This window comes from Lepidothrix coronata, unplaced genomic scaffold, assembly GCF_001604755.1.
Source record: "Lepidothrix coronata isolate B3197 unplaced genomic scaffold, Lepidothrix_coronata-1.0 Scaffold47, whole genome shotgun sequence".
Lineage (NCBI taxonomy): Eukaryota > Metazoa > Chordata > Aves > Passeriformes > Pipridae > Lepidothrix > Lepidothrix coronata.
Window position 1 is genome coordinate 4,072,497 of NW_016690227.1, and position 26,831 is coordinate 4,099,327.

Genomic DNA, 26,831 nt, shown 5'->3' on the forward strand with positions numbered 1-26,831 from the left:
CTTCTATATGAAGCATGCTCAAGTTGCACTTTACTATGCCCTCTACAAGTACTTAGATTTTTTTGCTGCGTTTCTGATAATGATTTGCCTGGTAGGTTGGAAGAGCTGATGAAAATTGCTTCCAGGAATTTCCGGCAGCAGAAAGAAGAGAAATGACTAGAACATCAGCTTGCTTTTTCTCTCAGCCATAATGAAACAACACAAAGCAAATTTCATTCTGTCTCACTGACAGACTTCTGATGTTTTCACTTAAAACTACTGTAGTGTTATACAGAACAAGTGATTTATGTGAAATCTTATGTAGAACATAAAAACACTCATGCTTTTGTGGATAGAAGGAAACAGTGTTCAGGTGGACAGCAACTAGCTGTTTGTGAGATGGCATTTGAAGAAAACGTGCATCTAGTGTGCTTACTGTAGATCTTGAGCAGAGTGCTTGTATTTACCTCTGTCCTCATATCTACCTAGGAAAATAATTCATCAGCTTAAGGAATCATTTGAGGTGGCAAGTATTTTCAGATCTTGTTAATGAAATAATAAATTACATATTGTTATTAGTTGTGTTTCAGTGTCAGCATAGGGGAAAGTAAAAAAACTGATACAAACTAATTAGTAAGTATAGGTGATATGAAAAAAAACCTCTCTGCATTTAGAAAAAAATGTGTTATGGGTGAAATATTCCTGTTTTGGAATATGTTAGCATTTTGTAGTATGTAAGGATAGTGCACTTTCCACGTGGTTCTGTTTGTTTATTTGGTGGGGTTTCTTGTTTTTATTTTTTTTTTTTTTTAAATCCAGAGCTTGAATTGAAATTTGCCTATTACTGAGTCCATCAACTTCGAATAAAATATAAGAAAATAAGAAATAAGAACACTCAAGAATTCATATGAATCTTACATGACATAAGAATAATTTTTAGTGTTAGAAATTTTGTTGTCAAAATGATTTGAGTTCATGTCAGTGAAAATGAAGGAGTTCATAGTTGAGTTCTTTAATCAAGCACCCAAGCAATTCTGTTTTCATAATTTAAATTCATTATGATCTTATGTAATGGTCCTCCTGAACTAGTCACAGGGTTTATTGTGACTATTGCAGACAAATTCCATCTCTTCAGCTAAGGCTATGAACGTAGAGGGCAGAAATACTCTTCAGTAGGACTCAGTGAAACTGAATTTTACAGATCAAAAGCATCACAGTTAAACCAATGTCTTAGTCAGCATAGTAAACCTGGGGAGTTGTCTTCAAAAAATAAAATCCAGCCCGTTGTTTTTTTTTTTAATCAGCTACTCGTCATTCCTGAAAAGCTTAAAGAATAGTAGTCCACTTCATGGAGCAGTAGGTCAAAAGCCCCAGCTGAGAAGAGATGAAAACTGTAAGGGAACATAATTCTTAGCTGGGCTGTGCTGATAAATGTGTAAAGTGGTCCTTACACTTGCCTTAGAGTTTTATTCTAAACCAAAGAAACAGCCAGAGTACATTTACTTCTGCATTCAGGCTGAAGCAGTTGTAGTGTTTTTCAGTTCTGCCAAAAGTAAAAGAATATTCTGTTGTTCTAGTTTGGAGTTGGTGAAGTTTTTCCACTGCCAAAGTCTGGAATGCTATGGACTAAAATTGAAGGAAATAAGGAGAAACAGAATGCTGGGAAACAACACAGGATGATGTATAAATCCTGTAAATGAGCTCTATGTTGTCTTGGAATTTTTACTTTTATTTATATAGTGTGAAGATGTATCTCTGAGATAAAAAGTGCATTAAGTTGACTTTTTATCAGATTAGAGAGTGTAAAACATTTTTCTGATATTTCTTAGGTAGTACTGGCAGCGATTGGCAGAAGAGGGGAGTGAATTGCTCTTATATAAGGCTTACAGGTACTGTCCAATTTCCTGTGATACTTGACTGTTGCAGTTATGCTGCCAGTTGTATCAGTTCTTTCATTTGACAGAGAAACAGTTGTTCTTGAAAGTTTGATGAAATTACTTCCGTGAATGCGTAAATAGCATAAAGGAATGCTTCAGCAGCTCTTCTCCCCTGAGTCTGCTATCCTGAGCCGTAACCTCCACTGCTCTTTGCCGCGACAATAGTTGGGCGATGTAGAAGAGGTCAAGGGATATTGAGATGGAAAGGGGAGAGTTGGAGGGGGCAGACTGAGTGGGAGTTACTCTGGGATGGAGAATTAGGCTAACTGGGATGCAGTTAGGACATTTGGCTCTTGGTTTAGAGGAGTCAAATAGCATCATTACTTATGGAACACTCTTGTACCACTGTGGTGCCTCATCTTGAATAAATGTACTACTGCGGGTGTAAAATATTTGCATGTGATAATAGAATTGAAACAGTATTTCTCTGAAAGTAGTCTCAAGTGCCAGTGTTTTTAGGTGTTCTCTCCAATATCACTAGCTGTTTTACTTTCTTGCCTGATTCAGTATTAAATTCTTTGCTTTTCACAGAAGCACCTTTGTTTAATTTTCTTTGTCTGTGAAATTGACCTCACAGCAGTTTCTAAATTCTCACTGGGTTGGTAATTTAGAAATATATTATGAATTCCAATTGATTAAAAAAAAAACCCTACACATAGTTATCAAATAAAGTACACCCTTCCATCAAGAAAAAGAAGAAAAATCTGCTGTTACAACTTTTTGAAATTGAAGAAGAGCTTCAGTATTTGAAATGAAATAGCACATATTTAAATGGAAACATTTGAAACACTTTGTTGTCCAAGTGTCAAAAAAGAATTTTAGTTACTTGTTTTTCCACACTTCGACACTACCAAACTGAAAATATCACTTTTTTTTAAGTCAGTGAGAACAGTATTTTTGAGGGGCATAGGTAGGAGAGGAATGTACTGTGACTTTTTAGGCAGACAATTATGTTACAACTTAGTTAGTGGAGGAAAGAAGGACTCTGATGAAATAAAGTATTGTTAAGAGGATTATCTGGCCCCAAGCCTTATCTCACTGAATCAGGCTCATTTCTCAGTGTGAAAGGGAGACTTTCTCCATAGTTGGCTTTGTTTTCCACAGCATACACATAATTTTTAACTGGGGGTGAGAGAGGAAGCTTAGGAAACATGCCACATACTTCCTAAAATAATTGTTGAAGTTACAGTAGCTGTGCACCGGGGGGCTGGGATATTAAATCAGTATTTTGTGATTTAGCACAAATCCTGCAGTATTTGAAACTGTTCTGTGAGTCTCTGATTTCAGTATAGGCTGGTGTTAACAAATAGATAGAAATCACTGTAAAATTAAGCCTTAGATCTTCCTGTAAGTTAGACATTTCCCTTTGTGTTTTGGTGAGATATTTTCCCTCATCCCCATTCATCCAAACCAGACATTTTTATGCCACTCCATCTTTGAGGCCTCATAAACCAGATGGGGAGAATTTGTTTTACAGTCAGCACATGCAGCAGTTTTAAAGCTCTGCTGAATCAGAGTTTGGGGTAGAAAACGTGTGGTAGCTGCTTTGTTAGTTATTACATTGCAAGACAGAGGGTCAAGTTTTGAAAAACACAGAAATTGAAAGTTGGAGATAAGCACTGAACTTTTGAGTTCGACCCTTCAAAAGACTTTTCCTTTGAAGTGAATTCTGAAAGTAGAATGTTGACAATAACATAATGTGGAGAGGGCTGGAGAATCAAGATTTACATCTGACTGTGGTCATAGACATCAAGTAAATGCTTATTTTGCTCTATTTCCTCAAATACTTGGTTTTCATGACCCCTTTCTGTTCTTAATTATGTATTTCTTCCTTTGTTTCTCTTCAGTCAGTATCAAAGGTTCATTTTACTCCAGCCCAAATACTTAGTTCATTGACCAGCAAAGGGGGTAGAGGGACATCACTGTTTGTTTGTACCACAGTTATTTATGCTTGTGAACAGTTCTCAGATTTTATGTGGAGCACTGAGCTCCTTATAACTTCTTTAAAGACAAGCCTCAGAACTGTCGTATTCTCAGTAAATGCAAGCCCTTTGATCTTGGGTGCAGTAGAAAGCAGGAGACAGCAGATGGTATAACTCCCCCAAGTGATACATTTGGCAGTGTTTCAGACACAAAAAGTTTTGATGTAATTTATTTCTAGGTTGCTAGTGGCTACCATAGAGTAGGAGGAATGATTCTACAAGAGCATTAGATAAGAAATCACATTTTCTGCATCACATCCCTATTTGCTTTTTGTAATGACGCATCACTTTATTTCTTCTTTTCTGCCCTGTCACTTATTCTGCATTCTCCTCAAACCATGGTCACTAAGAGAGCACTGAGAATGTTGCATGTGTATAGAATCTCCTTCTTTGCCTCCCTCCACTTTGTCTTTGCTATCCTACATATCCAGATGCAACAGTGAAAGTTGAATCTGGTGCTCTTCATTGCCCAAGATTTTAGAGTGTCAAGGTGAAGCCAAGTTAATTTCTAGATCTGTTCTAGAAACATCATAAAATTTCCCATCTTAAGGTACCTGTTTTCTGAGGGAGATAATTGACATCCATCAGAACCATCCATAGTGAACCATGTACAAAAGGTGCTGGCTCGTTTATAAGGTCAGCGTATTTAGTAGGTAAACTCGGCGAGCTGTGCCGTCATCAACTTTATTTTGGAGTATTTGGCATCCAGAGAAAATCAGGGGTTTTTTTGAACTGAAACTCCATGGGTAGCTTCCAGCCATAGCTTTTCAGTCTTACTCATCTACAATGATTCCATAATGACTAATGTAAGTGAGAGATACTGCATGGGTACCAGTAGATCATAGTTTCCTCTTTCCTCACTTTCTGTCTTCTGCCCTAGGAAAGCTAGGTGGTGGCGATTTTTGTTGCTGTTGTGTTTTAAACCACTAGTGCATTAAAAAATCTTTCATTTTAGATTATTAAAATCTAGAAGCTGTACCACTCTAATTAGTATTGCATACACTGACTGTTTAAGCAAAACAATTTAGTATGCCATCTTGAAAGCCAGGCATTTTTTGTGCTTGCTGTCACAGGTCATGTAGTTGAATTGAGTGCCATTTCCTGTACAGAAACTCATTGTTTGGTGTAGGATGATATTAGATGCAACCTCTGTACAGAGAATTAAATTCTGTCTGCATGTATACCTATTAATATGCCATAACATGATTACTGTGCTTAGCTTATCTGAAGATAGCTAAGGTCCTTATTCATAATATTCTTATCTGTGGAAGAAATCAGGCATTCTTGCTCAGCAGGGTTATCTCAAAGCATTTTTATTGTCAGGCTGAAAGATTGTGGAATAAAACAGTGATGCAGGTGCAAACCCAAAGCAGAAAGTATGGTCACTACACACTGGTTTCGTTTTGAGGAACCTGCATGAACTTTTTCAGATAATACGTTCCTCTCAAAAAACTAACAATTCCCAGTTTTCTGGATTTCTTGTACAGTAGTGCTGTCTTAGAACACAGCAGCAAGAAATTTAACATGACAAGGCTATCTTGCAGAAAGCAGTATTTAAACCACTACTCCTTTGGTTTCCTAGCTAGCTTCTCACCTATAATTTATATGGATTGTCAGTGCATTCCCTTGCTGCAGTGCCTGTAAGTGAAAGTCATCCTGATGTCATTGAAAATGTACTGGGCTTTTCTTCAGCAGCTGTTTTGTACCCATATTCTCAGCATTTCTAGAAAGAATCACCTTGAAACTTCTTTTTATCTCCTGGCTGATTAGTGTCTTCTGCTTTGTGCAGAGTGAAGAATCTAGGCCAGTTTTCTGGAACACCAAGATCTTCCTTTTTTCCCAGCTCACACTCCAGTAGAGCTATTATGCTTTGTGCTAATCCTTGAGTCCTAGAAGGATGCTGCTTTATTATTGGGCTTACTAATATTATTGGGCTTTACTAATTCTGGATCGTGCAACTGCTTTCAAGCCAGGTAGTTGAAAATTATTGTGTTGATGCATATGTAAAACACATAATTACTATTAGCATAATTTTTTTCAAATCTAACAGTTCATGATAGAGAAGGTTCCTGTCACTGTGCTGACTAGGAGCATTTCACTTATTCCTTTTGTGTCCTCTGTGCTCTATGTGTTCATTTACAACTTGGCAAATATCCTAGCCCCAAATCCTTGGATAACAGCCACTAGTAGTCAGTGGAAAATTAATGTTTTTTTCATGCAACATGATCAGAAAAATTGTTCACACTCAATAGCAGCTACAGGTTTTAACTTGTGCTTCTGTTAAACAGCAAGCAATAATGTTTAGGCTTCTGAGGGTAAAACTGTGTGGGCTGTAGGATCATATTGATCACTTGAACTTCAGGTTTGAAGTATTCATTGTCTTCTGGTGTCTGAATAACTTAACATTCAGTTAGGTAATAACTAAAAGAGCGAGAGAGTTTACAGAAGCTACTTTTAAAAATACCAAAAGTGATAAAGACTGAGATGTATACAGTAGGTTTTAATGATCTTCAGTTATAAAATACTGAGCATAAATGCCAGGATTGCATCTTTCAATGTAATTGATAAAGGCTTTGCATTTAAATATATATTTTCTAATTTAAGAAATCCTAATTGTATTAGGTGATTTAAGATTTAGAGCAAATTTATTTTCTGCACATGAGCTAGTACACAAGCTTCAATAGGAGGAGAGTGCTGGAAAATACTGAATTTCATTAGAGCTCCAGTAAAAACAAAGCTACTAGTGAAAAAGGTACATGCATAGACACTGTTGTGAGGGTCAGCAGGCAGGCTGTCAGTGCTGCTGTGGGAGAGAGGGATACTGAGCAATTCTGACAATGCTGTGGGTCCAGAGTTTTCCTTGAAATAATTTCTGCAGGAGACGTGTTCTGTACGTCCCTCAAAATTTTTAATTGCAGAAAATCTTTCTCTTATGCTGCTGCATACAGACTTATTTGTTAAAGCATGTTGTTCACTGCTTCATGGCACATGTGTGATTAACAATGCTATTTCTTCCAACACTAGGGCACGTAGCATGCTTTTATGTGATGTCACACAGCTTTTGCCATGTTGCACAATAAACTTTATCCTCTGAACTTCAGTTGATCTGGCAACATAATGAAATATACCATAAACAGTTGCAGCTTTCCTCCTCCACATGAATGACTGTGGAGAGGGTTTTTTTGCTGGTTTTATTTGTTGCTGTTCTCTTAACTCTTCTTGATAATGTAGCTGTGAGCAAGTCACTTTCCCTGAACAGTGACAAAAGCGTGGTTTTGTAGTTTGTTCTTTTTAGCTGTGAAAAGGGGGACAGGTGTGTCCTCTCTGCACCATCAACAGGTACTTACCCTTTCATCAAAGACTCCTCTTGCTATGTTATTGCACTACTGAAGACCTGCTAGAGCTGGCTGAGAGTCACTGAGGGACACGTTTGGGCTGCTTAGCCATTCAGCTTGTGGTGCCTGGCTAGCTTCCTTTTGCAGAGTATCACTATAGAAATCACCTTTTACTTTACAAGGCAAGCTCTTTAATTTTTTTTTTTTTAATTTTGAATGCATGGTGACTTGTGCAGTCACTCTTTAAGATGGTATCTTAAATTTGGGCGCAAGTCTTTATATTGTATTATAAGTCACGGCTAAATCATACATAATTTACTGTAAGTGTACCTTGAATTTAGTGCTGTTCATTGTCATGTTTCCCCCCATCCCTACAAGGGGGAAACATTGCCCTTTTCCATGATGATTGCACTGCAGAGTGACAGCAAAGTGCTCCTAGTACTCAAGCTCTCTACCTCATAGTGGGGTGGAAACATATACACAAGGGAAATGTATATAGTTCTTTGTACACTTACTCTAGCCTACCGCATGTCCTGGCAGGTGGGTTTTGGTGTGCCAGCCAGTCAATCCAGCTGTTGCCCAAACTTCAGCTGCAGGTTCAGACCTGCTGGCTTTGTTTCCCTTGATGAAGTCCCAGATGTCAGGTGCTGGGTGTACTTTATTTTTATTTTGCTTTTAAACATCACATTTACAAGAGATCTGGAAGCATGAGCTTATGGACAGACCAGCCTTAACGGTTTACTGAGCAACTAGGGATAGACAATTAATAAAAAAGTTTTTAAATCGACCTACTAGCTGTGAATAATGGATTTGTGTTCAATTCAGTTTGCCACCATGGTAAGCCCTTTGCTGCAGCCAGAGTGCAGTTTCCATTGCTGCTTCAGGTCTTGTTTTCTCAAGGAATTTGAAGCAGCTCACCAGTGAAATGAGACACATGTTATTATTTTGCAATTTGGACATTGAATCTGCTAAACCCCATGTACTTCCTTGCTTTCCTGAGACACTGTAAGGCAAAACAAAGGAAAAGTTTCTAGATTCTTATTTCAGCCTGTACAAATGGCATTAGAGCCTGAGGTTTTCTTTAGAACCTTTGGTACAAATTTAAAGCAGTATCAAGTTTGTGAGAGCAGATTTAGTGTGAGTAAGGGAGAAGATTGGAGTGTCTGTCATACAAGAAACCCAGGGTAATATACTTGGTGAAAATATATCTAAGTGACTTGCATTCTGACATGCAAGGAGCACATAGCAGAAAAGGAAATTTAAGTGATTTATTACTTTGTATAATTCTATTTTTTTCAACACTGGAAACACAAATAACTAGTTTAGAAAATACAGCAGAGAAACTGATGAAGAAGAGTCGCTGTGTTTAGATGCCTACTGAATAGTCAGAAATCTTATTCATTAGAATCTTTATCAGGAATATCTGAAATGCTCTGCTTTGAAACAAATGGTTTTTTCCTGTGTTCCCCTCCATCCCAAAATAACACATTTTTTTAAAAATTGGATGAAAATTGAAAGGACAAAAGATTTTTTTACATTATTTGCTTCCCTCCCCCCATAACAAGTCTACTGATTTACTGATGCTGATATTTGTAAATATCATGAGGCAAACATAGTAACACTTATTACGTTTGCCTCATGACCTGATCTTCCCAAGTCCCTTCATCCGCAACTGGATAGAAATACAGACCTACAAAACAGAAAATCCCACAGATATTCTTCAGAGCTTCTATATAAACCAACATAATGATTTTAAAGATCATTTAAATGAAATATAGGTGGCTTGAATGGATGAAAGAGGCTTTAAAAAACTAAGACATTTTAGATTGAAATGATTGCTAACCTCTGATAGATGTTATCAGTAGATCACAGAAAGGTGTGCATTAGTGAGGTTATTGCAAGCTGTAGGCTTTTGGGAACAAAATAGTTTATAATGGGAAAGAAGAGTTCAGGAAAAGAACTGTAAATGTCTTTTCTTGTTCCTTTTAATGTTGTTTACTTGTTCTGTATTCTTTTTTCTCTCTGGACTTTTTCTTCTCTGGTTGCTCATAATTTCTACCCTAACAACCTCTTTTTTACACCGTTTTTGTTATAAAATAAAACCCGCAATTTGAGCAATTTGGAATCTGGCAAATAATGTAAAAAATGTGCATGTGCCAAATTTGCTGTCTGAAATTGATTGATTGCTAAGAGACTTTTACGTTGTGAATTTTTCTTGTAATTGCTTTGTGACTTCATTGGTATCACTTTGCTAAGGCAGATTTTTCTTATCATAACATTTTAATACTAAAGCTCGAGAATAAGCACTTTCTTTCAATGATGGAACTTGTATTTATGTGCATTGTTGGAAAATTTAGATTCTGATCCTTGTTGGTTGTAGAACAGGTGCAGTTGTTTGCTTGCTTCGTGCATAGTAGAGTTTTCATTGGAGATATTCCCACAGGGCATATGAAGGGCGGGTAAATCAGAATATATGTTGCTGCTGTGTTGTTCTCCTTTCCAGCTTTACCTTTCTTAACACTTCTGTCCCCGTTACTGAATACTACATTTGAAGTATCTATTTCACACAAAATATGAGAAAACCACAAAAATCACCATGCAGCATATCAACAATTTGTCTTAGACAATTATTCTTATTAGTCATGTAAACTCTAGTTTCAATTATCAGTTGACACTGAGCACTTTCAAGTACCATTAAACAAATCAGGCTTGTGAATACATATTTTTGAGCTGTAACTTAATGCCCTTCTTTAGAATCCGTGTCTCTAAAATGGATATTTCAACCTACTTAATGAAACTGTTAGAATGAGTTGACAACTGTAAGTGTAATATGAAACTGTCTACCTGATAAAATTCATTAGAGTGTACACATATGAGATGGCCCATGGCATTTCTTGGCTTATTTTGAGAACCATTCTTTAAAAATCTGTGAAAAATAGCCACATGCTCTTCAGGTAAGGCTTTTCTGGGATTGTAAGGTGGCTGTCCTTCACAGCTCTTTCTTCAGGTTGAATAGAAGTAATTTATGAACTTTGAAAACAAAAGACAAACATGAATAATTAAAAAAAAAAAGTTGTAAGAGCTTGTTCAAAAGGTCCATGACCAGTTTTGTGTGGATAGACCTGCACTGATTTTTTAAATGAACAAGGTCAACAGTCTGGGCTTGCCTGTAGCTGAAATTTTGGGTCCTCTATCTGCACTGCGTTTATTTATTTCACCCTAAATATAACTAATACCCAATCTCAGGTCAATAAAACAACTTTGAATCAAACCGTTCTCATTTTCTTTCTTGCTCACAGGTTAACATTGAGTGGCTCTATACTGCAGTTGCAAAAGTTATATGCTTTAGCCTGTTTTAAGTTCTCTGCTGCTTGGATTAGACTGCTACTAGTGCTTAGCCTTGCTACAATAAAACTAGGCTTTATGCTTCTTTATGTAGATGTGTCTTTGACAAAAGAAAAGGATTTGAGACAGTTGTAACATGGCTAGCAATAGATAAATCCGTACCTGGTGACCTGCAGTGGTACTTTCGTTCTCAGATTCACTTTTCATCTTCAGAATAAGTACATGAAGTCTTGGCTTTACAGCAGTTTCATACTTTCAGATGTCCATTTGTCTCTGTTAAATAATGAACTTCAAAGTCCACGTTTTTGTGATTCAACACTCACAGCATTAGATTTAGAAAGATGAGTTGCATGTGTGGAATCTGAAGTTGGAACTGATACTGTTGTAATGACCTACAGGTACGGGGGTGCGTGAAATGAGAAATGTGCATCTTATGCACACAATTTTTATGGTTCAGCTGTTAGGTACAGTAAATATTTGAGTCTGAAGACTTTACACAGCTGTTCTTAAATGCATTGATAAAGGCGTGTTTTTCTTACAGACCACCAAAATTTTTCACTCATAGATTCCTTTAAAATTAAACCCTGGTATCCTTTAATTTAGATTTCCTTTAGATTGTGGATGACTGAAGCTAAGAAGCTATCTGTAAGCCTCGAGCCATTTAATTTTATTTATTTTCTTATTTTCAAAACTGTTCTGCTTTATCCCTTCTGTGTCTGTATAGAGTATCAACTTGAGTATTTGAGAGCACAATTGCGCAGAATTGTTCTGAAGTATTTGATTGTCATCAGAAGTTCTCCAAAACTTCATTCTGTCAGCCAAGGTTTGAAACTTAAGGATTGAGTACAATTTAAGCATCTCTTGGAATTGTGTAGCTTTGAGTTTATTAATGGCTAATTTTTCAATCAGATAAAAATGCTGTATCAGATAATAAAACACAAGGAGGCCAAATTTAACCTCAAGCAGGTATCTTTCATTTGAGCTGCTGCTCATATCTGCCATCCTGGAATGCTTTAAATTCGATCATAGTCCCGTAGAGATTGTCTAATTAAACCAGTGTCTTTATATAGTAATTTATAAATTAATATTCATCACCCTGGACCTTTTATGATTGAATGGAGATAAATATAAACAAAGTAAGCCTAGTAATATTCCTGCTAATTAAGTTTAATGATAGAATCGTCAAAGTTGGAAGAGACATTCAAGATCGTCCAGTCCAACCGTCCACCTATCACTGTCTCTGTAGCCTCTAAACCACTAAACCATATCACCCAGTGCCAGATCCAGACACCTCTTGAACTCCTCCAGGGATGGTGACTCCACCACCTTCCTGAAGGCTTGTAAGTTCCTGTTTTCTTTTCTTCAACTTTCCCAAACATTGACCAACTTTTTGTCAACAATGCCACAATCCTCAATAATAAAGCTAAGGACAAGTTTGTGATAAAAAAGTCGTATAAAATTATCTTTTATTTGAAATTAAATAATTTATGTTCTTTCTCAAATTAGTACAGAATGGGGAAATCCTTCTTCTTTCTGAGGGGACATGCATTTTGATATACCAAGGAAAATCAACCTGAATTTAATTAAATTACAAGCCTGTGGAAAAATCTTACTTTTGATATGCTCATCAGAGATTTCTTAAAACATTGCTAACTTCTATGAAGAACTTCTCTGCTAGACAATTTTCTGGTTTGGGCTCAAGATGACTTCTGCAATTGGAACTGTGTACAATTGTTCTCTAGGCTGACCATGGGCCACTTGGCTGTTTGCTCTCTATGATGTGAGAGCAGAGAAATTCCATGCATGGGTTGTCCATGGCTCCTGTGAGTGTGAGTAATGGACAGGTGGAAGCCAATCAGTTTGAATGCAAAACTTTGAAAAGTGCACATGGATTCATTACAGTAATGAATGGATTAGGAGATCAGCTGACTGAGAAGGGAGTGACCAGCCAGAAAAGCATAACATCATGTAGAACTGAAATGAGAGGAACTGGAATTCATTTGGACTAAGAGAATGGATAGAAAGATCTCATGAAGGTACTATAAAGGCGGAGAATAGGGACAGGCCAAGTATAGGACTGGGGAGAAACAGGTGTAATGGGATCAAAACTATAGGCAGAATGGTAAGTGCAGATGAGGATTGGAGAGGAAGGAATTTAGATACGGAGTCAGAAGAGGTGGAAATGGGAAGAAGTTGGCAAAAACCAGTCGTGATTGTCTGTATTGCTTGTGAATACAGGCACAACAGGAGTCTGAGAGGCATTGAACATCCTTGCTGGACAAAGGTTGGTTCTAGAAATAGTGTTCCAGGAATGGAGATGAAGACCAGGAGTCAAGACTGCAGTGAATGAGATTTGAGATGCAGTTTTAGGCTGGAAGGAACTGGACAAAGAAATTGCATATTCAAGGAATGGGAAGAGTAGTTTGTGACTCTGTGGAGGATTTTGCATTTTTGATAATCACTCTTCAGATGGGAAACGTCCTGATAAAATGCTTTGTTCCTATTTACTACTGTTTCGCTCAGGAATTTGTGATTTGAAGACCTGCAGTGTATTCGGGTCTGTACCACAGCATAACAGTTGATGGTAGACAAAGTCACACGATCAAGCTTTCCCCAGATGTTCACTGATTTAGTTTGTGGATTTCACACTTCTGAGTTCATTGCTTCCTGTTGCTTCATTTGCAGACAAGCTGAGGAGTCTCTGATACTTTAACTTAATTCAGAAAATTGATTTTGAAGTTTTAAGTTCTTGGTAATTTTAAGTACTAAGAAAAATGGGATACCCAGAATTAGACAATGCATTTCATTTTGATCTGTCAGCTCAAAGGTTTCTGAAGAATAAATTGTGTTTTGTAATGGTGAAACATGCCATTAGAAAATCTATGAGAATATTAGTAGATCTGCACACAAAATAATGCATACAGTTAGTAATGCCTGGGGCAATGAACAAAACAATAAGGAATAAACAAAGCAGTCACTAGGTAGGTGTGCTCATTGCTTATTTAGCTCTAAATGTGACAAGACATAATAGAAAATGGTTAGATATAAACATACCAAAAAGTTGCAGTTTTCTTCCATAAATCTGTTTTCTAGGAAATATACAATGTGCAATGGAAGGTTAACCAGGCCAGTCCTTTCCTAAGCTTGTCATAACTGTCCTTGGTTTTTCAACCTTGTGTGAAGCATGTAGATGTGTTCAAATGCAGTTCAGTGTCTTAAATGAAAGCTATTTCAGGGGTTTGTTTGTCCTTAGCACTGGTAAATAGATTGAGCTTTTAATCATACTGCTGAAGAATAAGGCATGCCAAATTTTAAAAGGCAGCACAGAATTTCACCGTGCTCATCCGTTTTCCAGGGTGATAGGCTTATCTGGCTCCTTTAAGTGTAGTTGTCGGTCTTCCTTGCAGAAAAATACCCTAGCTGCATGAGACATTTGATTTTAACAAAGTGGAGTCTATAAAAAAATACTGTGATTCTGAACTTCGAAATCTAGATATCAGGTTATCATATAATATTTGCTTTCATCTGAACCTTTGAAAAATTCTAGTGGTTTCTGCACTGTTGGGCACAGCAGGTGAGAAGCCTTGCTCTGTGATGCAGCTCTGACGTTTGCACCTGAGACTGGAGGGTTGTAATGGACGTACAAAGTCAGAGATCTCAGTTTTAAATATGGTGTATGTACAAGCCGTGGATGTCAATGTACACACATACTCTCAACACCTTAAAAGCCTTTTAAGCCTTTTTTTTTTTTTTCTGTACTGAAAGTATTGATTTCCACCTTACTTTTCTTTCTGTAGCTAATGGGGTGCAGATTAAATACTGGTCTTCTGCAAACTTTTTTATTCTTGCTTTGCTATACATTTCCTACCACACAGTATTTAGATGCATATCATAGCCTCAGTGATCAGATGAAAGTTCAAAGTCACATCAATATCATAAAGGGAAAGCATATCCACGAAATTTCAAGTTGTTTTATCTGTACCGCCTTCCTATGGTAATTGCAGAAATTTTATATTAAGATCTATTTTAGTTGGAAGGGAAAATATTCTCTTCAGCCTGTTTAGCCTGCCCACATTTTTATTATTTATGATGTCTGTAGTGTCTAATCAAAAATTATTTGGCTTTTTTGCCCGGTGCTTATTTGATAGAGAATCACTGTTAATCTAGATGCTGAATCCATATGTTGTTAGCATTGCTTTCACAAAATATCCATATTCTACACTGACAAGTAATGGAAACTGTAGTAATCAGTGGGATTCTAATGAGCAAAATAAGTTCTTCTAATTATCTAATAAACCTACTTTTATGACTGGAAGTACGAAAAATTATTACTTGAAAGTAGTGTTATCTTAAACCACTGGAGAAATTGAAGAGACTTTACTTCCATACATCAGGTTGCCCATATATCCCAAGAGTAAGGTTCTCCATAGGTAGGAAGGAATGCAAATTATTCTCAGTGTAGCAAGACAAAGCATCGCACTTCTGCCTGTCCTTGACTGAAGTAAAAAGCTTGAATCTTGCCTCATTTACACAGGGGTAATTGGAAGTATATCTTTAAAATCAGCATAATGAAAATGAAATTCTCCATGAGGATTTCCACTTAAAATTTTCCATTTAAAAGTGTCAAAAATATGGTTGAATTGTTATTTGGTTGTATAGTGTACAGCATTTCCAATGGAGCAAAGATATCAAAAATAACACCAAGATATCCCCGTTCCCATGACTCTGCTTTAATTAAGTCACACACTCAACATACATACTTGTGGGGGAGGATTGCTATGAACATCTAACCTGCACTTTCAATCTCATATATGCTTTTTATTAGCAAAATTGGATTAAAATTTCATTCTGTAGCTTAACAATAATATAATGAACTACAAAACCTTATCTGTTTTGGGGTTTTTTTTTATTTTTTATTTTACAGTAAAAACTTTGAGCAAACTTTCTCAGGGTTCTCTGTTTCTGAGAAGACACGAGGAACAAGTTTTGACTACTGAGGGTGTGCATTATGCCAGAAGTGTTGGCGAGAGGAAGATGACTGTTTTATATAGGAGACTGAATGTATGAAAACATTTTCCTTAGTGAAAAAAGGAACCTACTGTCAGTAATATTGATCAAGCTGATAGTCACTAGGCAACAAGTGCCAGACAAAATTTATATGGAAAATGCTGGAGATCAGAAAAGTGATGTTGTTATGGAAGTTATTTATTATCAGCTAAAGGGAATTTTAAAGGAGTCAAGCAACTGACAGTCTAATATAAGGCATGTTTCAGGTTTTGGAGTAAAGTCTTGCAATAATATGGCTTCTAAGTCTGTCACTAAGTAATTGTGCATATTTGATGAGCATCAGGCTTCAAGCTTATAAAGGGATACTGATTTGTTGCTTCACATTCTTCATTGATGGAGAATAAATTTGGACAGGATTCAGCTGTTTACAAGAATTAACTGCTGGAGGGATTTTATAGTTACTATCTTTTACAAATTTTAGGCCTTTTGAGCGTATTGATTGATTAATATTCTATGTATTGCCAAGTTGGTTGTTTTACTAAACCATGCAACCTGAAAGCTGTCTTTTCCTTTGACATTAAAATCTATTTCCTAAAATAATAATCAGGGGTATATCTCTGCAACCTCAATTAAAATGCCTAGTGAGAAGGGCAAGAAGTAGGTGGCAAAGGACTATGCATCTTGCACAGACTCAGATCACTGAGGCCTCTCAATGCTGCTGTAATATTATATATGAATGTATATTATATATGAAACAGTGAAGCATTTGTGACCTTTGGGCATTATTGAAAGGATACAGTATCAGGATACAGACCTTAATTTCCACAGCCGCGTCCTGAAGTCATTTGTACCACAGAGAATGTTTTGGGCAAGTGTGAGCAAGTGATGGTTTTCATAGGACCAAGGGACTCATAGTTGTAAGACTTCTTTGGTCATCTGTATCACAAAAGGAATGCTGCTTTACCCTGTGTACTGTTACCAAATGTTTACAGTTCTACTGACTGGGCATCTGTAGTATTTTCACTGTGTTTAGTATTTTGTAAGACACTGAATTTTATGTAATATTTGATTTTGAAAGATAAATTATATCAAGGAATTGATGATCCTAATTCAGGGACACTTTGTTCCTCTCTATGTAAAGATTTAATTATTTTTAATTATTTAAAAATTATTTATTTTTATTATTTTTACCTTCTTGTTAAGAATTTATGATATCTTGTGGTTCTTTTACTGCCCTTGGTAAGAAGATCATGCTGCTGCTAGTGGTTGCAATTTTTTTTTTTATGTGTGTTGGACCTTGTCCAGTAATCTTGATCATCCCCCAGGTATGTGGGGGTACACTTTTACTAGTATATTGGGTTCTATGACCAAAAGGTCCTTTTCTTTGTCCTTCCTTATTTTTCCATGCTATTAACAGTATAGTAACATTTAAAATTATCTTTAGATAATAAACAGCATGATTGTTATCTCTAGTAGACATTTGCACAGTGTTTGTATACTTGTTGGAACTTTCAAGTGTTTTGGCACTGTTGCAGGAAGATAGAGAGTTTTTTCCCCACTATTATATAGAAGTGGTTATAATCATGAGATCTTGGTTATCCATGTGTTGATTGTCCAACTTGTAGGTTAAGTATTTGTTATTATTTCTAGCCATTCCCAGGCTGCAGCAAAACCTGCAGCCACTCTAGAAAGCATCTGCATTTGATGTGTTGTGAATTGTGGTATAATTTCATGAAGCACCACTTTGCCTGGTAATGCTTAGCTGCTTCTGCTTTCCAAACTTTCCAAGTATTTGAAGTTTAAGTATTTCTGTGAATTATACCTTAATCTTCTTATATTTTGGGATAACTTTTCGTTTTATACAAACTGGTATTCTTCTCCATTATGTATTATGTTCTTAATAGGTGAGCACTAACTATATTTCAGTGCACTGATTTACATTTTTAAATAGTTCATCTTGTATAATGTTGTTTCAAGTGAAAAGTGCCTCATGATCATGAAATATATCAATTATGAGTAGTATTCCAACACAATGTGAAATCCTAAGTTTCCAATTCAAGAAGTTTCTCAAAACTCAGGGTTAAATGCATAAATGTACTGATTAAGTATGTTTTTTATTCTAAAAGTTAATACAAAATTTTTCAACTTGGGGGGGGTGGATCAGCAGGCCTGGGTAGAGGATATTTGGTTGGTTGTTATTCTTTCATCAATATGAGATGAAAATAACTTCTATGACATCAGTAAGTTTATTCTCCCATAGTCTGTGAGTGGTAATAGCATATGTGTACGAACTCTCCATAATAAAGTTTTAAGAATAATTCCATTTTACTAGTTACATGGAAAAAGCCTGTGGTTGTGTTAACTGGGATTGCCTTCCTTGTTTAGCAATTATGTACTTACAATTCAAAGCAAAAAAATACCATGTCTGTCCTTTTGCAGTCAGTTGGTGAAAAAATGCTAGAACTGATGCCTCTGTCTCCAAAATATCCAGTTTTCTGGTATTTCACCTGTTAAAGGCTGTTTATCTAACTTGCAGAAGGAATACTTAATTTGGAAATTAATTACTGTCAAGTGCAGTAAGTAGTAGGGATGGTATTAGCAAAAGAACCTCATATTGAATTCTTCTGTGTTACAGGAGTACAAACGCAAGTTAGCCAGAGTGTCCCAAGTACGGAAAGAACTCAGGTCAAGGATCCAGAACCTGCCTGATCTCTCACGACTTCCCAACGTCACAGGCAGCCATGTACACCTACCATTTGCAGGAGACATCTACAGCGATGATTGATTACAAGAACATCCTTCCATAACCTCTGCTTTTCTGTGAAATGAGGGGTAGGCCAGACTGATCGGTACTCTTGTAGTATTATTTTTGTATATTGTTGGAGAGTGTCAGTAAAAATACTTTAATAATTTATAAAAAATGGTTTAAAAAGTTGATTTGTTTACTATTTTATTGGCGAGTGAACATAAGGGTACATTTATAAAAGTGGCATGTGTGTCTGTTACACTGAGGAATTAATGATTATCTTATCTTTTGTAAAGATTTTGGTTGGGTGCCCTGTAAAAAAACTTGCTAAGATTTTTCTTATGTACCCTATATTTAATGTAGATCAACATATAATGAAAACATAATTCTAACTTGAGACATTTCCATTGCTAGTGAGGAAGCAAAATGTGGAAATCACAGGCTTGTGTTTGCAAAAAGGTCAATGGAATTTAATGCAAAGTTAAAAGTGATCTTACTGTCCATTACATTTAAATTATCCACTCCCAAAACAAGTAAGTTATTTTGAGGTAAATGTTAATAACCAATTTTCTGTTGGAAAACATAAGTCATGTTACACTGAGCAGATCTTTAAATGACTCAAAATACTGCAATATTTTTGTTTCATTTAAAAGTCATTGTGTAGAAACTATACAATTGACCAGTTTAATTATGGTTTGAAATTGTAACTTTTTACAGCTGCTTAGTTTCTAAATTGAGGGACCATTCATTTGTACTCTAATCTCTTTCTAGAACATCTGTCTCCATCTAAAAAGGTTAATCCCAGAAATGTGAAGCTATTTTACAGCTTTAATTAAATTGAAAGGTCATTCTCTAAACTGTCTCAATTGCTAAATGCTCATTATTAATGTTTGGCAACGCTACATACCATCCATACATGAAGCAAGATGATGATACAGCTGTGCTGTACATCCTCTTCCACTGAGAAACCCTGGAGGCCACCATGGGCTACCAGCTCCCCACCTTGACCCATCCCAGCAAAGATTTCTAAATCTCGATCGTCTTTTTCTCACACAATAGGAGGAGACAGTTCAGACCTGTGTATGAGTCAAACAGTGGAAAATTATTGCCAAGTTAACAATCTCCTCTGCATGGCACAAATGTGGTGTTTGTCTACAAACAGCTGAATTTGTGAAGAATCCTTGTTAGTGTACTATGCATCAGCTACATATCTCAATGGCATCAAAGTACATTGTGTGCCGGTGTCGTCTAGAGCCTTATATCTTTGTGGGTCTGATGTGCCAGGCCATTGGATCCACACAGTCCAATAGACCCGATTGTCCCTCTCCTCTACCTTGCTAGAGGCAGGGCCCCTCTAGTTCTGGTTGTGGTACTTGTTGCTCTCTTACCATAAATATGACCTGGAGGTCCCTTCGAGAGGATCGCATATAACATCATCACTTCTTTACCGTTTGGAGTCTTGCCCATGAGAGTCTGGAGCAACATTTATCCTTGAAGAGTTTCTTCTGGTAGTCGTTCCTCTTTTCAATTCACGTACCCAGGCTGCGAAGGAAGAGGCGGGTTTTCCATCCCACCTCCTCATATCTTCTCCATGCTCATGAAGGTAAAACCATAGATTATCTCGGGGAGTGTACCCTCTCTCCTTAGCTGGGGGATGCTGGCTCCTGATAGCAGAGGCTCTCGTTTGTCCTGATGAGATATGGAAGATTCCTTCCTTAAATTCCTCTCTTAGCTTCTGGTGGCCCTCTTCAATCTTCTCTTCTAGGCTTCGAACATGTTCAGCCAGTTTTGTTTCCACAGAGGAGATGTGGGCTTGTAGTAGGGTGGCGACAGTGTCTTCATAAATCCTGAGTTTACTAACCAATGCACCCACCTTGTCTTCTCCCTCCCTCCATTGCAACATTGCTAAGTAATGGGAATATATTTCTGGCCCAAGCTGTGCAAACTTTAACCACATCTGGGAGGTGCACTGTACGCCGTCTGGACTTTTAGGGAATCTTTTGTCCTCTGAAGAGATTATCTCCAGTACAGCTAATTCTCTTGAGCATCGGATACCTTGTTCCATCGTCCTTGCTTCACATGGAGGTCCTCCTTACAAAGATATCTCTCCCTTACACTCGACAACAGTCACTGCCAGAGGCTGTTTCCTGCCTCTTTACAATCCCCTGATCAATGACCATATCTCAAGACAGAGATCCCAGTTGCCTTGCTTCACTCCCATCTAGAATTGTATCATTAGCTGTGGCATCCCAGATTCAGAGCAGCCATATCAAAATGGACTCGTTTGCCTGTCACATGAACTCTCTCTGCAGCTCATGCAGATCACCCAGGTTAGGGACCGAGTGGATGATTTCTAGCTCTGTTTCTTCTGCTGAGCATGAAGGTCCTGCCTCTTCCCCGTCATCCACTAAGCAAACTGATTTAGTCTTGGATGCTCTTTTCTGGACAGGGGTGACTGCTGTTGGTTCAGTTTGTCCTTCTGGCTCCACAACGGTTTGCGTGGACATCATGCTGGTTAATTTGCTTTGTTTTACCTCTGGCTCAGCTGTGGTTTGTGTGGATGCAGTACCTGTTGATTTGTTTCCTTTCTCCTCCTCCTTAAGGTGCTGTACCATACCAAGCAGTGACCGGTAGGCAGTGGCCAGGGCCCAGCATGTTGCCGTAAGCTGCCCATCTCTGAAGCTGTCAGAGCACCTTCCTCTCACGTATCTTATTGCTCTAACAGGGTCCTGCAGTTGTTCAGGGGTGAATTTCCAGATCATTGGAGGAGAGAAGCTCTCCAAATACTGGCCCATGTCCTGCCACTTTCGATGCCACTTAGCATTATCCACTCCCAGAGCAGGCCTCCAGGCAACTTCCCTAGAAGCTGCGCTGGGCAGCTGCTGCAAATGACCCGTTATTAACAGTCCATCAGAAATCTCATACAGGGTGTAGAATACACAGTTTTGGTTATACCCACATAGTGATAAACTGGTCCTGGCCCCTATAACTAGGACAATGGTTGAATTCCATCCATGGAAAACTTAATTTGTAGCCAGAGGTACAAAATAAGTACAGTGACATGGCTTGTTGGACTGCATTGAAGGATCTGTCTTGGATACTTAAAATCATAGGGAATTTTTAAACAATCTTTTGCTGCCTTAATTGAAAATAATTATAATAATGAAGTTGTATGCTGAATTTTCTTGATCTCTCGAGGGTTTTAAAAAAGACATGACACTTCACTAGATTTGTTTTTCTTCTTCATAACTCTTAGTGGTAATGTTGTTTATCTGCAGATAATGTAGAACTGATAAAAGAATGAGGAAAAAAAGGTCAACTACTTCTTGATGTATATAAGTTTTAATTTTGAGAGAGTATTATTTTCTGGGTATATTTTTCTTCATTTTACTGTGAAATTGTTTGCTTCAAGGAGTTTTTCACAGCTGGGGTTTTGGAAATGATCCCTCAATATTTCTTTGGAAAAGAGGACTTGTGGAAGGCAAAGGTCACTCTTACAGCAAGTATTGTATATTAGTGGCTGAATGGTACGGTTTTTTTTTTATTTATATGGAAAAGGCATCAGGTATCAAGTAGTTAGAAGATTTATCTTGTGACTGTAATAGTATAGCAGAAGATAACATGGTACGATACAAATGCAGTCCTGTAGCGTCAAAAAATACCTCCAAATTCTCAGGTTCCAGAGCTTAATGTACGTACTTCTGACATCTCAGGAAGAAAAGAGGCTGGGTGGGGAATGGTGGGGTGCCTAGGAGCTGGAAGGGAGAACATGCCTGGGTGGAAATGTAAAGCAAACTGAATGTGAACTTTTGTCCAAACAGAAGTAACTGTGAAACTGGGCAGCACAATGGTTTAGCTGTAGGTGGGATTTACAATAGAACTGCTTTGGTGCGTTGCCACTCTGGGAAGGAAAATGTGTGGGTATACCCTGCCTGCCTCTTCTAATGTGGTCTGACTCTATGCAGACCAGAATGCCCACCCTACAAAAGGCACAATTATAAAATATCTGAACATTTTTCATCTAATAATAAAAGCATAATAATTAGATTATTTGCTTCACTATATTGCACTTTTATTGAGCGTTCTCTGAAAAAAAGCAAAGAGATTCCTGCAGCACTTTGTCATATGAGAATGCTTATCTTGGAGGTCACTGGGACTGCTTGTATATTCTAGTGTTTGCAGGCTCAAGCTGTGTTTTTTGCAGAATGTTTTGAAAGATATCAGGAATATTACCCCAATTCTGTGGTTTGAAAAATAAATGTGAAGTCATTAGTTACAAAAATTACTATTCTTAGAAATTATGTTTCATTACTCCTTTTGGAAATTAAACTACAGCCTGCAGTAACATTAGCTTGTCTGATTCACTCTGTTAATGTTTGTATTAATATATTAAAACACCTCTGTTAATCCCTAGCAACACAACCCAGTCTACATGCTTATTATGTATTTTATCTGAGTAGTCTTCTGAGTGTCAAACTGAGAGCTTTCATTATGACAAAATTACATTCCTGTTTACCTGAAGTTTAAAAAGACAGTGTGTTAAGACTTCCACGGACTAATGCTGCTCTCACAAGTCAGTGGCAACTCAGTCTGGTACTTCGATGATGACCCAAAATAGATACATAGGATGCAGTAGCCAGCTGTGCAGACAACTATGGAAGACATGGAAATCATACACAGGCTTGATTGGCCCTCTACAGAAGTGCTGGATGTCAGCCTCTTGAAACGTAAGCAAATAGATCTGTGGGTGTGAATTTTTTTCAGTGGGAAGATCAATGAAGACCAGCACATCTAATATTTGATGGTTACTTCTATAAATATTTAGGGCCGGTTCTCTTCATTACTCATGCATATCATCACAGTGACTATTCCTGCAAGTAAAGAAGGCAGACTCAAATGTCGTGTCTGAAGTGGAATTCTTTTTTAATGAATGACCAATTTTGTCTTGGCTCCTATTACAGTGTGTCATTTATCTTGATTAAGTAGTAAATCTCTTCCATTGTGTTATTTACGAATCTAATTCAGAATTCATATTTACAATATTTAAATTATCCTACTAAGCATGATGTTTTTGTGGGAATTTGCAGAAGTTCAATAGCATTTGTTATTTGTTTGCAACAAAAATAGATTCATTTGTTAAAAGCTAACAAGAAAAGTTTGAAATGTAAAGATGTTTCATTATTGTGCTTTTCTGACAGAACCTGTAATCCTTGTGTAATTTATGTCCTCAGAATAACACACCTATATGTACGCTCTTTCATATTTAATAAAACATTGTTGTAAAAACATCTTTGAAATTATTATTTATTGCTTGCCTACTCAATCTCATGGTGGGAAATGGCTTTTATGTAAATGCTTCCTATACTTACGAGTCAGACAAGATCTCACAATGATGATGCTGAGGAAACAGTTGATAATAATTTCAAGGTTTATTACTTTCTGTATTTTGTGTGACAGTTTTCATTGAGGAAGCAGTGCATTAAAGGGTCTGAGGTCCTATCTCTAGAACTGTAAATTTTAAAAAATAAACTACTGTTCATATACCATCTAGTTTAGCCGAAGTTTGCTGTTCTTCAGAGGTGGGGATGGGTGTGAGGGAACAAGTTGGAGTATGTCACCTTGAGGCTCCCAATACTCAAAAAATGGGAAAGTGGCTCAAACTGATGTTTTAAAGTAAAGCATGCTTTAGTTGAGCTGGTTACATTAAGACACAGTAACATTTTTGATATGGTATGATGCTATTACTGCCAACACACACCGTTGCCTAGACAGGATTTGTATGAGCTGGGAAGTAACTCTCACTCTATACTTAAATGCCTGTATGTAGGGCTGTATGCTTAACGGAGATCTTCTTGGTCTTGCTTTACAAAGTCTGGGGGAAGTTCTGCCCTCACTGAAATCAGGGAGGGTGTTTCCTTTCTAGAGTTGTTCTTCCAACTTTTCAAACACAAACCAGTGACATGGCCTGGCAGTGGTTTGGCGGGGAGGCTCAGGAATAGTCTCTTGCAGCCAACACTTAACCTTTGGTGTTTCATTGAGAGTACAGGAATGTAATCTATTCTGAAGGGAAGAGTGCATGAGATGCATACATGTGTGTAATTTCTGCATATATATATGCAGCTGATGTGTATAGGTATTTATATACCCATATACATTTTGTACAGAGATATGTAGATATATCTGTTTGTCTGTATTTTTGTGTTTTTCAATATACTGTTTCTGTGAAAGTCCAATAACAGAAAAAGACTGTTTTAAAGGCTTAGGAAAAACATAAAAGCACTGGAGGTCATTTCTACCCAGCATTTTTAAGCACACTTGTAAAACAAGGAAAGGCACATACTGAATGACCTTTTTTTAATTTTTTTTCACTGAATATAGTCTTATAGCTTTCAATAACAATAACTTTTAACAACACAGCTGGGCATACCTGACAACTCTGGTAATTTCAAAGAAAAAACATGTTGTTTGGAACAAGACAAGAGTATATTAACAAATACCGTGATGCAACAGTGTGATACATTTGGAGTGCAGAATAACTGTAGCTTGGTGCCTGCCACCGACAATACGCTTTTTGGAGACACCTAGTTTAGACATCTGTCCTGTGGTCCGTGAATAGATTGTCCAGTAGCTTTCTCAGCATGCTGGTTGTGCCCCCCTCATTGTCTTTTATCCCTTATCTGTAGTTTTATCCAAAAGGAATGCACTCTTGAGACCACAAGGTGGTACGTAAGAAGCACAGTAAACAGGGACAATTGGGAGATGTGCTTTGATCTAATATTAATGTTGGGGCACCTTAAAACACAGCAGATGGTTTCACATAAGCCTCATGGGAAACACAGCAATAGCATAGCTAATGTGTGTACTTTTAAAAGGAAATTTTATTGCAAAACTTGTTTTTTCAAACACTTTTGTATAATGCACATTTTCCGTCAATAAGATTGAAGTATTTTTCCAGAGAACTGGATCGTAAATACAGCAACAGGTGAAGTAATGCCAAGTTCTACACTGGAAAAGGCATCACTCCAAGGTTTGTATTTTGATCAAAGAATGACAGTTAATTTGATCCTACATGTACATAAGAGACAAACGGCAGTGAACCTTTCAGTTATTGTGCAAGTGTGCAGGAGATATAAAAAGGTTACATGCCAATCTTTGAGACTGTATGTACAATTTACAACAAACTATTCTCCCCTGCCCTGGATTGCTTTCCAGTCTGCCCACTTATTTGCTGGTCCAGTTTTGTTAACTGCTGTTCACTGAGTCTGAAAACACTTAAAAGGAACTATTTACAAGACTAGCAAAAAGAAAAAAAAAAAGGAAAATACGGACATTTAAATTCAAGTATGTAAATGTTTTTAACTGATTCATTCTCTTTTTCAGAGAGGAAATCTGAAGAATTTACCACTGCAGACTGTATGCAGGACAGGCTATAACCTCAGTCCTGAACAATGACTTTTTATACTGTCCTCTCTCATCTCTGTACCAAACTTAAATTGAAAATCTAACACTGGAGACTGCTTTAATCTTGACAATCATCTTTTCCCATCAAAACGACTTCTCTACTGTCCAGGGCAATACTAGTTTTCCAGACTGAAGTCCAGAAAGGAAGCAACTCTGAAGCCTGACAAGACTGAAAGATACTTAAGAAAGAGGTTCTCAGAACTCGGTCATTTTCACAAGACAAAAGTGACCCATTTTGGTAGCACCAGAGCAACTGGAAAAGAAGTATCCTCTCTTCTTTATGACTGTGCCACTCTTCTATCAGTAACTAATCAGGGTGCTGGTACCAGTCTAGTGTGGAGTTGTCAGTTGGTACTGAGAGCATCCGAGTGCAGTTAGTGCACCCAAGGCTCTGTGTTATCATGGGACCCGTACCATCTGCAGTCCAAATCATGGAGAACATTCTTATGAAAATGAAGAAACTTAAATCTGGTGATAGTTTTCTCTCTCTGTATATAAGCGCTGTCTTAAAAAGTAATTTACCTTTCTAAAGGCTGCGCTTAAATTGCCACAGCTATCAAAATACAGCGACACTACAGGACACTACATTAGACCCTTGAAAATACTGTACCTGAAGAAGGTGCCAGTGAGTGTGTCTTTGTTTTACTCAAACGTGCAAAGCAGGGGTGAGATTTTTTACATTCTGTTGTGATGAATTATCTTAATAGTGGGACAGTGAAGGGGAGCAAACTGTGACCTCCCCATTCCCAAACTGTTTTCTGGTCAGCCAACCTATCTCTTGGTTCTGGTGGATCTACTGATCAATCTGATATCACTGGCTTCCTCAAAGGATAAATCCTGGCTTTTAATTCTTGGACTATCAGAAACTGCAAAACACGTTCAAGGTTCCCAAGCATAACAGAGTGGCTGTGTTCTCATCTCCCTCTGGCAGACAATCACTACCCTTTGAAACCGAGCTTGCCTCTAAAAAATATGATCTATGCTTTTGCAGGGTACAGGCTTGAGTTTTAGACACACTGCTTTGTTGATTTACTAGAAC

The 26,831-nt window shown here is 37.4% G+C and overlaps 1 protein-coding gene and 1 long non-coding RNA gene across 4 annotated transcripts in view; one reads left to right on the forward strand and one right to left on the reverse strand.

The window, feature by feature from the left end:
• Window positions 1–23,619, forward strand: part of RPRD1A (regulation of nuclear pre-mRNA domain containing 1A) — a 44,520-nt gene extending 20,901 nt beyond the window's left edge. Inside the window, exon 7 of the mRNA XM_017814913.1 lies at window positions 18,221–23,619. Within this exon, the coding sequence (XP_017670402.1) occupies window positions 18,221–18,370 (150 nt within the window). The 3' untranslated portion in view covers window positions 18,371–23,619. The remainder of the gene's footprint in view (window positions 1–18,220) is intronic.
• Window positions 9,134–12,527, reverse strand: LOC108497377. Of its 3 annotated transcripts, XR_001874790.1 has the most exons (4): window positions 12,192–12,527; window positions 10,741–10,851; window positions 10,078–10,263; window positions 9,134–9,790 (listed from the first exon to the last, which is right to left on the reverse strand). It is a non-coding gene; the product is annotated as an uncharacterized LOC108497377 (long non-coding RNA). The 3 variants fall into 3 exon arrangements; XR_001874789.1 differs by lacking the exon at window positions 10,078–10,263; XR_001874788.1 differs by having other exon boundaries at window positions 9,134–10,263.
• Window positions 23,620–26,831: the final 3,212 nt, after the last annotated feature.